At 35.7% G+C, this 12,757-nt stretch overlaps 1 protein-coding gene across 4 annotated transcripts in view; it reads right to left on the minus strand.

The window, feature by feature from the left end:
• Positions 1-12,757, minus strand: part of SPAST (spastin) — a 54,547-nt gene that overhangs the window by 20,524 nt on the left and 21,266 nt on the right. For 2 of the 4 annotated variants that reach the window (XM_086327545.1, XM_086327544.1), the window contains exons 4-7: positions 8,456-8,551; positions 5,497-5,684; positions 4,345-4,478; positions 3,973-4,066 (exon numbers count right to left, since the gene is read on the minus strand). In XM_086327545.1, coding sequence (XP_086183671.1) covers positions 3,973-4,066; positions 4,345-4,478; positions 5,497-5,684; positions 8,456-8,551 — 512 coding nt within the window. The remainder of the gene's footprint in view (positions 1-3,972; positions 4,067-4,344; positions 4,479-5,496; positions 5,685-8,455; positions 8,552-12,757) is intronic. The other 2 variants (XM_086327547.1, XM_086327546.1) reach the window with 1 other exon arrangement.

Here is a 12,757-nt window from a genome sequence, read left to right on the forward strand (position 1 = left end):
TGCATTGGTATGGCACATTTAATACAGCTAATGAATACTGATACATTATTATTAACCCAAGTTCATAGTTTACATTAGGGTCCACTATTTGTGTCAAATATTTACCATTAGTTTCATGTAGAACAGTTTCACTACCCTAAAAACTACCTTCTCCACCATCTATTTAACCTTCCTGCCCTCCCTACGAATGCTTGGCAACCACTGATCTTTTTACTGTCTCCATAGTTATTCTAGTTGGAATCACACAGTATTAGACTTCTAAGATTGTCTTCTTTGACTTAGCAATATGTACTTAATGTTCCTCTGTGTATTTTCATGGCTTGATAGCTCATTTCTTCTTAGTGCTGAATAATATTTCATTATCATGGATATACCATAGTTTGCTTATACATTTAACTACTGAAAACCATCTCGAATGAACAAGGGTTAAAGTATTTGCTTTAAGTAATTCTGAGAATAAATTAACTCAAGAATGTATTTTTAATATTATTTATCTCATTCAAGCCACTTTTAGTGTTCAGTAACTTAATTATTGTTGTTGAGAAGGTCTTACAACTAGCTGAGAAAAGAAGTGAAAGGAAAAGAAGAAAAGGAAAGATATATCCATCTGAATGTAGTTACAACGTGAAGTCAAGTGGACCTTAGGAAGCATCACTAAGAACAAAGTTAGTGGAGGTGATAGAATTCCAGTTGAGCTATTTCAAATCCTAAAAGATGATGCTGTTAAAGTGCTGTGCTCAATAGGCCAGCAAATATGGAAAATTCAGCAGTAGCCACAGGACTGGAAAAAGTCAGTGTTCATTTCAATTCCAAAGGTCAATACCAAAGAATGTTCAAAGTACTGCACTATTGCACTGACTTCATATGATAGCAAGGTAATGCTCAAAAGTCCTTCAAGCTAGGTTTCAACAGTACGTGAACTGAGAACTTCCAGATATACAGGCTGGATTTAGAAAATGCAGAGGAACTGGAGATCTAATTGCCAATGTCCATTAGATCATAGAAAAAGCTAGGCTATTCCAGAAAAACGTCTGCTTCACTAACTATGCTAAAGCCTTTGACTGTGCAGATCACAAAAAATTGTGGAAGATTCTTAATGAGATGGGAATACCAAACCACCTTAACCTACCGCCTGAGAAATCTATATGCAGGTCAAGAAGCAACAGTTAGAACTGGAATGGAACAATGGACTGGTTCAAAATTGGGGAAGGCGTACGTCAAGGCTGTATACTGTCACCCTGCTTATTTAACTTACATGCAGAGTACATCATGCAAAATGCCAGGCTAGGTGAAGCACAAGTCAAAATTAAGACTGCTGGGAGAAACATCAATAACCTCAGATATGCAGATGACACCACCCTAAGAATAGAAAGTGAAGAGGAACTGAAGAGCCTCTTGATGAAGGTGGAAGAGGAGAGTGAAAAAGCTGGCTTCAAACTCAACATTCAAAAACTAAGATCATGGCATCGGGTCCCATCACTTCATGGCAAATAGATGGGGAAACAATGGAAACAGTAACAGACTTTATTTTCTTGGGCTCCAAAATCACTGTAGATGATGACTGCAGCCATGAAATTAAAAGACACTTGCTCCTTGGAAGAAACGCTATGACAAACCTAGATAGTATATTAAAAAGCAGAGACATTACTTTGCCAACAACAGTCTGTATAGTCAAAGCTATGGTTTTTCCAGTATACGGATGTGAGAGCTGGACCATAAATAAGGCTGAGCACCAAAAAATTGATGCTTTTGAACTGTGGTGTTGGAGAAGACTCTTGAGAGTCCCTTGGACTGCAAGCAGATCAAACCAGTCAATCCTAAAGGAAATCAATCCTAAATATTCATGGGAAGGACTGATGCTGAAGCTCCAGCACTTTGGCCACCAGATGTGAAGAACTGACTCATTGGAAAAGACCCTGATGCTGGAAAAGACTGAAGGCAGGAGGAGTAGGGGATGACAGAGGACGAGATGGTTGGACAGTATCACCAACTCAATGGATATAAGTTTGAACAAACTCTGGAAGATGGTGAAGGACAGGGAAGCCTGGCGTGCTGGAGTCCACGGCGTTGAAAAGAGTCAGACATGACGGAGTGACTGAACAAAAACAAAATTATGATTCTGTGTTTTTAAGATGAAATAAAAATTCCAGCACTGTAAAAAAATGAATAAATTCATCATGATGCCTGTCATACCCAACTTTCCAATCTAGCCTAACAATGTCCCCATTGTGATCCATGCAAGCTCCCCACTGTGGAGAATTGAGAATAAAGCTGATGTGTTGCACAATGAAGGTGCTTTATGAAATAAGCTCTGACCCATGATCCATTTTACAGTCTACTGAAAAGATGAAAAGATGAGCTAGGACAATCATATTCTCTTTCTTGGGAATCTTAACAGGAATTATAAAAATGTTCAAATTGGCAGATGCAGAGATAGACAAATGGTCCCAATCCTGAGATCTGGCTCTACCTCAGATGCTGTTCCTCCTTAAGCTCCAATTTAGTACAGTTACTAAAGCTTCTGCCCCGCCCAAGCCTAGATTATTCAACTTTGAAATTCCAGTTTTTTCAAACAGTATGGCCCTACCATGGAAATATTCCTAAATGTAAATTCATATGCTGTTTGACCTTACTCTCCACTTTAGATATGTTCCTTAAAGCTATGCATAGAGCAGAAGCTGAATGACTTCTAACACAGTCCAGATATTTCCTTACTACCTTTACAATTTTAGATATATTTTTGTACCCTAAGAAGAACATCATTTATAATAAAGCCCATACTTGAGACTGATCCACCAATTAACTAAAATGTAGAGAAAGAAATTTAGGTCTTAGGACTAGTTTCTTTGCAACAAATGGACTAAATGACTGCTAAGATCCTTTTCAGGTCTGCGGTTGCATGAATCCTTTCAACAAGCATTTTTTTGGTCAATACTCAGTCTGCTGCATTTACTATGCTTATATATAACCCTAGGGAAAAAGTTAGCCCAAAATACAAACCATCATATGTTTCCTCAAAGTGTGGCCTGAGGTGGTACAAGGGACAAATTTGGCTACTATAAAGACAAATGCTTTCCACCTTAATAATTCTTATTATTTTATTGAGTATTAAGAATATTCAATTAGTATACTAAACCAGTGATTTCCTGCACACTGCTTCTTAGAATGAGCAAGAGGTAAAAGAAAGTAGAATCAACAAATAATAAATTTCAGTATAGTTGGTGCTCACAAGTTACAAACAGTATGAGAATGACAGAGACTATAGAAAAATAGGGCTACACAACCTTTACACGTTCGTTTAAGAGTGCATTCACAATAACGTGCCATATAACATCTATGTTCATTAGATTCTGTAAACGAGTCCACAAAGACTTGATAGCTCAGGAGGAAGAGAAACAGCTGACCCAGACTGGATCCTCAGATTTATTTTTTGCAATTTTTTTAGAACAGCATCAAATATGAAATCTGTGAATTGTGAAAATCCAAAACAATACCAAATATGGAAAATTAAATATTTATTATCAATTGCAAGATTACCTAACTTCTTCAGTGAGTTAAAAAATTATGGGATGGAAGGTTAGGCCCCTACCCATCACTTATCAGCTCTTCACTTACTTTGATCACTTAATATCTTCAAAATAATTCTTTTAAATAACCTTATCTTAATTTCTCTTTTCTCAAGTATTATTTCTGTCTTTTAATTTTAAATCTCTTTTACCTTAATATAAAATTATTGCCTGTTACCTATTTTTCCTATAAACTTAATTACAAACGCATTGGGAATTAGTTACCATTATAGTCAATCTCCTTTCCAATACAGTTAACATCAACTGTTAATGATTTTTCCTTTAAAAAAAAAATCAAATCTACTGTTAAATGAATTAATCATTCTAGTATAGCTCATTTATTTACTGATACTATGGATTCAGTAATGGATGATGCTATAAGAAAATGACAATATAAAGTCCTTACCTCAGGTCTCAGAGAAGGAAGAATAACAATTTCTTGCAATGCTTGTTTTGCCAGCTCTTGACCAGCTATATCATCAAATTTAACAGCTGTTCCACTAAGAAACAGAATTTCAGTTAACTACACACATATTCTTCAGTTATTATAATATTAAGTCTAAGCTCTATGTAATGCAGCCATTTTTATGTTAACAAGAGTGAAACTGTATAGTTAAATCAGTACAGCAACGGCTTTCTCATTTACAGTAATTGAAAACCATCATAAAAATTAAATATGTAAATTAGACAAGATATTTATTATCCATTTTACTAATGATATATTTTGCCAGTAAAAAATGTTTAAACTCCATAAACCACTTTAGATGACAATACTTACTTGTCCACAATTTCATTCATTATAAGGTTAGCAAGGTTGCTGTCCACATTCCTAAAATTCTTCAAGTCTTTCTTTTTACGAGCAGCAGTTGTAGGGGTAGAAGGCTTATTTGTTCTATTTGTTTTTGGTGTACTCTTGGAAGGACACAAAATTTTGATGTGAAAACACAACATAATGTTTGCAATTTTCACATGTGAGTTAACTTTAATGTTCACAGAATTAAAGGAATAAAAGTAGCAAAAAATAGATATAAAATCCCCAAATTGTATATTTATTCTAAGATAAAATGGCATTCTCTATAGAACTACATTTGGCATGAAGTGGGTTTATAGAAGATTTTATCCAGAGAGATTTACTTACTATGAAATAAAAAGGCTCTATGACAACACACTCACATAATTTTGATCCTTGTTAGAATTGTAACAAAACTCTATGTATGTTTAATGTTATAAACACTTATGTACATTTACATAATTATACAAATAACGAACGTAAAATGTCCTGTAGGGAATTTCCTGGTGGTCTAGTGCTTGGAACTCCCTGCTTTCACTGCTGAAGGCCTGGGTTCAGTTCCTGATTTGGGAACTGGTATGGTAAGCCACATTTCATGGCACAGCCAAATAAAGAAATTAAATAAAATTAGAAACAAAAAGACTGGATAAAGAATACATAAAACAGACTGGATAAAGAAACTTACTGTTAAAAACACCTAGTTAGAAAGATTTCCTTCAAAGATAATAGAGAAAAAAAAAGATTTGCTTTTTAGTAGCAAGTTGCATCTGCTACTTAGACTTTATTTTTTATTCTTTTTATTTTTAAAAGTTGTATTTATTTACTATTTGGCAGTACTGGGTTTTCACTGCAGCATGCAGTATCTTTTAGTTGCAGCATGCAGGATCCCTAACCAGGGATTGAACCTAAGTCCCCTGGCTTGGCAGTGCAGAGTTTTAGCCACTGGACCCCCAGGCAAGTCCCTACTTAGATTTTTATAAATCTAAATTTTAAAAAAAGAAAAGAAATCATTCAACTCTGTGGAACTTATCAATTCTCTTAAGGTATTACAAAGTACTTATAATAAATTTAAGCAAGCATTGTCATATTCAAAATTTTGTTTGCAACAGCATAGCAACTGAAGTTACTGTCTCAAAATACCTTATGAGTGGCAGCTGCAGAACCAGGTCCTTGTCTCACGCCAGAAACCATGGATAAACCACTGCAACTAGGTGCTCTATGGTGGCCTGAAAGACCTGTGGGTCCAGTTTTCATAACTGTTTTTGAACGAGGCAGTGAATTACTAGCATGTGTTAACGGATCTTTTCTTTTTGGAACAGCTCCACTTTCTATCAAGGAAAAAATAAAGTCATCATGGTCAGAAAATTGTGGCTAAACATTATAAAAGTTAATATAAGAACCAGTACAAATTTGAAAGCTAGTAATATTATTTTTATTTCAGCAGTATCTCAAAATAAGACTTCAGTCAGAATATATACTAAAGTGTTCATAATGATTGTTACTGGGTGTGGACAAGATTATGAGTATTTAGCCTTTTCCTTTTCCTGGTGTATAATTTTAAGAAATACATATTTGTCATAAAAAGAAATAACTATTTGTGGGGGCAGGAGGAGGATACAAAAAAGGTACCAAGAAAATAAGGCTGCCAAATTTTTTTTCTTTTTTGTTTTGTTTTATTTAAAAGCTGCAAAAAATTAAAGAAACAAAATGTAGTAAAGGCACTAGGGGTAGGCTGTATGGGGGTGGGGGCGGGAACAAACAGCACATCATTCCAAACTTTTCAGACTACAAAACAGTAGGAAAATCCAATCTGTGCCACCAGAAGAGTTTTAAAAGGTAATTTTAATTTAAAGAGTATAAAGATGTGGTTAATATGCCAAGTATTTCGTGCTGTATCTATGTTACCAGGTGGCTCAGTGGTAAAGAATCCACCTGCCAATGCAAGGAGACACAGGAGATGGGGGTTCGATCCCTGGGTCGGGAAGACTACTCATTCAGTATTCCTGCCTAGAGAATCCTATGGTCAACGGACCCTAGCAAGCTAAAGTCCAAGGGTGGCAAAGAGTCAGACATGACTGGGCATGCATGCACGCACATATAAATAAACAAGTATAAGATATTTTCTAATAAGTCTAAAAGGTCACATGACCTACCTACTCTGCTCTTCTACATAAATTATACACTTTAAATGTTCAAATCTCACTGCTTCTAAATAATATTTTCATATACTATATAACAAACATCAGAGTTTACTAATAGAAATGTTCACTGTTAAATCAGTCAGCAAATTAGAGTAGCCTAGAGAAAAGACTAGCTTAAAGACAAAAGCCTTTGCCATAATATCCCTTAATATAGCTTAAGGAAACTCCAAAGAAGGGAACTTGCTTCCAGTGTACGGGGCATGGGTTTAATCCTTGATTGGGAAACTAAGATCCCATATGCCACACGGTACGGTGAAAATCTGTACCATTTGTTCAAGGAACTAAAGGATAATGACCCTATAGGAAAAACAAGGAAGAAAAGAGAATGACAACAATTAAAAGCCAAAGTGTGAATAAAAGCAAGATCCGTCTAGGGTGGTAAGTATTTATCATTCACTTCAAACGGGAAAAAGGAGACTGGAGAAGAATTTCTACAAACAGAAAATATACAGTCCTAAGATTATAAATGGATAAAAATTTTTACAAGGAACTGTGAGGATGATAGCAGACTTCTCATAAAAATAACAAAGGTCAGCAAGCAACCAAGTGTGCTCAAAATGCTGAAGGAAAAAACAATGTTAACTTTCATCTATTCTCTATTCCGGTGACCAGCCAAGTAAGGACGAGGGTATTTTCAGACACGAGGCTGAGAGAGTTTACTATCTACAAAACTTCATTAAAAGAAATATTAAAGCAGGTCTTTTAGTTAAAAAGCACAGAAAAGAGCAAGAGCCTGTAATGTGAAGCTAGAGAGCAAGAAAAAAAAATCAGACAACTTGAGGGGAGGAAAAATGGAAATTGAGTTACAGATGTAGAAAACAAACTTATCATTACCAGGGGGTAAGGGAGGGGAGGGATAAATAGAGATTGGGATTGACATATACATACTACTGTGTATAAAGTAGATAACTAATAAGAACTTAACGTACAGCATAGCGAACTCTAGTCAATATTCTGTAATGACCTATATGGAAAAAGGATCTAAGAAAGAGTGGATATATGTATAACTGATTCACTATGCTATACACCTGGACCTAATATAACATTGTAAATCAGTTATATATAATTGATTTAAATAAAAATTTAAAAAACAAGAAATCTTTAAACTTTATTACATATGAGTAAAGAAAGCAGTTTTCTTATGATCTATACTATGAGTTTTCTGTTACAGTTTGAACAAAGTAATATTTACTTTAATAAAATTTAAGCACTGGACACAAAACTAATTCTGAAAAAGTTATCAATAAAACTAGACAAGATGTCAGAGAACCTAGGAAATGAAGATTCCTTCCACCCAAACAAAACAAGGCAAAAAACCATTTAATTTTCTGTAGGAGCTGATGTGATGCTCAAAACTTATGGGAAACAAATTTATCCTATAGTAAATAATAGTATTCTAATGTTTCTCCTTACTGTGTGAACTCAGCTTCAAACTTTTTCCAACAGGGGTTATAACTAAATACTCATTCATTGTATAGGTGAAATGTATATGCACTGAAAACTGGTATATGATCAAAAAATTAAAATTATTGTCTCAAAAAACACTGCTTTATAAAAATCTGGTACAGGTAGCGACAGGAAAAAACACCAAAGCTCAAAATAAAATAGAAACAAAAGAACATCTTAATAATTTAGGAAAATGAGCCTTCACATTTTATCATCTCAAAACTTGGAGGTTGTAAAATATGCATATATAACAGGTTGAGAATGGCTACACCTATCTGTTACATGTTTACATACCATGAACGACAAGGATGCTGTTTTTTCTACATAGTCCTGTGCGAACAAAAACCAATCAAATCTATCACCGTAAAATCAAATCAACATTATCAGGTTAAGCAGGACTCTACTTTGCATGCAAGCTTTATTATTTGACATGTTAGTTAACCTAAACCCACCTGACTGGAGATGTCCATTACGGCATGTCAAGTTAGTACTGTCATTATAGACGTCCGTTTGTGACTTGGAAAATTGCAAACTTGGTTGCAGCTTCTCTATGCAACAGAGGGGAGTGTAAAAAAAGAAAAAAATAAACAAACAGAAAACAACATAATAAAAAATGTTTATGTGAAAATTAAAAATGATTCAAGGTGTTAAAAAGTTATATAGTAAAGGGTTTTGCATTTATATAAAATTATCTTTAACAACATAACTAATTAGCAAAAACTCAGACGTTAAAATAGCAACAAAAATAAACGAGTGAATTACTGTGTTCAAAATATGCATTATTCAGGTTTGGTAACCTGAGGCAATTCTATAACACTACTATCACCAGTAAACATTTCCTGAGTATCTAATACATCCAAATCATTGTACAGGGAGAACAGGATAGAGTTAGAAAGAGAACATTAAGAAGACTTTACAGAGGACGTGGGCTGTGAGCTGGCTAGGATCTGGAAAGATTTAAAAAAAAAAAAAAGGACATCTCATCAGCAAAAAAGAAATGCAATAAAGCAGAAGGGAATAAGCAAGCTGCAGAACTGTGTGTACAGTACCCTACCATTTATTTAAACACACATGTATATTTGAATATCTAAAAATTCTCTCTAAAAAAGACCCAGAGAAACTGGTAAATACTAGCTGTCTCTGGGGAGGGGAAATGAGTGGCTGGGACACAGTATGGGATGGATGCTTTTCCAACTTCTCAAAATTTTTGGCATGTGCATATAGTATCTATTTTTAAATTAATCAAGTATTTTAAAGGATTATATCAATCCTACCCCTCCCCCCCAGTTCAAATTACAATGTGATCCTCTCAAGATCTGGGTCTCTATGTCTAGGACATGAAGCCCCAAAGTGTAGCGGTTTGAATTTTCTTGCCACCCTACATCACTGCTGCACTCTTTTCCCAGTCAAGTCACCCCATATTGCTAACTGATGAACACCTTGCTCCACCACTCATTCACTAGTATGAACTTGCTTCAGCATCAGTTTTCCAAGGGTTTCAAGGATTAAATAAAGTAATACATAAAGGACCTACCTGGGCTTCATTTATATTAGGGCTAAATTTTGACCACATCTATTTTATTGAAATACTCCAAGTTATCATTACTGATTCTTTTTTTAAATGATTTATTTTCATTTCTTTATCTGGCTCTGCAGGATCTTAGCTGCAGCATGTGAACTCTTAGTTGAGGCATGTGGGATCCAGTTCCCTGACCAGGGATTGAACCCAGGCCCTCCTCATTGGGAGCACAGAGTCTTAGCCACTGGACTGCCAGGGAAGTCTCTCATTACTGATTCCTATCTCCAGTACTAAGAAGTCAATGAAATGTAGCACATATATACTGACTCTCTTAAACTTTCATTGCTAAGGTCAGACAAGCAGGCGCCATGCTTGGTTTATGGTACAAACACACATGCCTTTGGGACAGGTTAAATAGCAGCTACCCTCTCTGCACAAAGCACAAAGCTTTTGTATCCTAGAACTGGCTGATACAATATACCTTGGAGCCCTTTTATTATTGTTAGTTAACAGATAGGTCATCTGATTTTTCTCAAAGATAATACTCATCAAATCACCATATTGAGAAAGAAACCATTTGTGTTGGTTAAAGACATAAATTAGAAAAAACTGATTTGTAAATGTCTTATTTATCAATTAACACTCTCTTCAATGTTAACAAAAAGGTCATGTAAACATTCATTATATAGCAAAAAGAAACAGAAACAAATCCTTAGTTCTGATAACTAAGAATAAAAAACCACAGAACTTGTTTGTAGGGTTTACATTTATATGTGTGAAAACGTACACATATACAATAGCAGGACACAGCTAATGTAAATCTGCTCCAGTTTATTTATTTTTTTAAGAAAGTAAACTTAGTTTAATGCTTTCTTTCAGAATGACTAAAGGTCATAGATTAACCAATGATGTAACATGAAACAAGTCACCTTGCTTCTTGATCCCCTCATGGGCAACCCCCACACAATCATCTCAGTGATCTACTTAGAAGGGAACCCTTTAGCAGCTTCCTGCTGCCCCCATATCAGCACTGAAGCTCCCTGATATGACCAGCAAGGTCTGCCATGATCTGCCTACATCTCTCATGCCTGAGCAATCCCAAATTCACATCTCCATCAGCACCATGGTTTTCCTTGTCCCTCAGTCTATGTTCATGCTGTTAGTTCCTCCTGGAATATCCTTACTCCCAGACATTAATAACTTTTATTTATCTTTTTAAATCCCCACTTCAGGTTTTACTTCTTCCAGGAAGACTTCTCAGACACGTGTTTTCCCATCTCCACAAAATACATGTTATCTCCATCCTGCAGTGATGATTTATCTATTTATGCCTCCTCCACTGTATCAACAAGAGCCTTAAACAGAATATTTTATCCAATCTATCGGTAAATCTGTTTGCTCAACCTTCAAATATAATACTAATTCAGCTGATGGTTACTCCTGGTATCACCCTAATCCAAGACTCCATTTCCCCCAGCTTACCATAACAGTTGTCTTACTCATACTCTTGCAACATCACAACAGGGATCCTTTTTATACGGAGGCCAGATGATGTTATTCCTTTCCTAAAAATCCTTCTAAGTGTACTGCACTTCACACGTGGTAAAAGCTCAGATCTTCATCATGCCCTCTAAAACCCTGCCTGTTGTCAAGACCCTCCCCTCCCCACCTCCACCATCAGCTCTTCGATCTCTGCTATATTCTCCTTGCTCTGGCGCACTGGTCTCTTAGCTGTGTGCTCAGTCATGTCCAACTCTTTGCCACCCCATGGACTGTAGCCCGCTAGGCTCCTCTGTCCATGAGGATTCTCCAGGCAAGAATACTGGAGTGGGTTGCTGTTTCCTTCTCAAGGGGGTCTTCCCAACCCAGAGATTGAACCCAGGTCTCCTGCATTGCAGGCGGGTTCTTTACTGTCTGAGTCACCAGGGAAACTCAAACATGTCAGATGTGTTTTCTTAAGGCTTTTCATCAGCTCTTACTTCTCCGCAGACTTTCTTCTCCCAGACACTTGCAAGACTAACTGATGTCAGCTTCTCAAAGAGGCATACCCTGACCATCCTATTTAAAGCTAAAAATTCAGACCACCTCTCATCTACTCCTAAACCCTTGTACTGTATTTTATGCTTTCTTTTTTCCATGTATTTATCACCATCTAACACATGTTATAACTTGTTTATTCTATATGTCTATTGCCTACTGTCATTATTCCTCCTGCTAGAATATAAACTCTATGACACAGGGATCCTTGTCTATATCCTAAGTGCTTACAATGTGATAACCACCCAGTAAATATTTCCCAAGTTAAGAAATAAATTCAGTTTATATCCCTTGGCACTGTATCTGGTACAGAGTAAGGATTTAATAACTGGACACTGCATAAAGCTAAATTTTTTAAAAAGAGCAACTGCCAAGTATACCAAGTCACTGCCAAAATTACCTTTCTATTTATAACAGGTTTTACACTTAACCTTTGCTTTAAGGTTCACTTTGACTAAATTAAAGATATATTATACATAGGAACTCTTCCCCACCTCCATCAGAGAAGATATATCCTCTCAAACCAGTCTGTGTGGGGAACTCCCAATATCATTCTTCATCCTAACTGGGTAGCTATCAGCCATCCCACTTCTGAAAAGCTCCATTTTTTAAATAGCACTTGATACTCAAATACACTCTACTGTGCACTTTTGCACACTTCTTTACTGTCTTTTGTATATAACTCCCAGAAATTCTGCATTCTCAGAAGACAGGAATATGTTGATGATGTCTTTTATTCCACCCTCTCTTTTTTAAAGTAACGTCTTTCATGAATGGACATATCGTATTTTTGATAATAGACAACAAGAGCACCCAAATATTAATTCTATTAATACCTAGCTTCATGTTATATTACTATTATATATCTGTTTTGTCCATTCTTCTAATAACACAAATAAGAAATCACAAAGCTGCATTTAAAGAGAAGTCTACAAACTGATGAGCTGCTTCTAATGTTTTACCATATCACAACTTACAATAAAAGATTAAAAACCAGCCATTGTTCAATTTGAAACAAGTTATAAAATGTTCCATAATCAAACAATCTACATCACATATATTGATACTCTGTATATATACTACAAGGTGTTACAGCTAAAACACATAGAAAGGACCAATTAGAACAACTAGGTAGTTATTTTACTACAACAACCCTTGATGTACTATAACACTACTAACCCTGTCAGCCACAGGAGCC

The sequence above is a fragment of the Bos grunniens genome, chromosome 11 (genome assembly GCF_055505025.1).
Source record: "Bos grunniens cultivar Pamir isolate PY7600 chromosome 11, Bosgru_T2T1.0, whole genome shotgun sequence".
NCBI classification, from domain to species: Eukaryota; Metazoa; Chordata; class Mammalia; order Artiodactyla; family Bovidae; genus Bos; species Bos grunniens.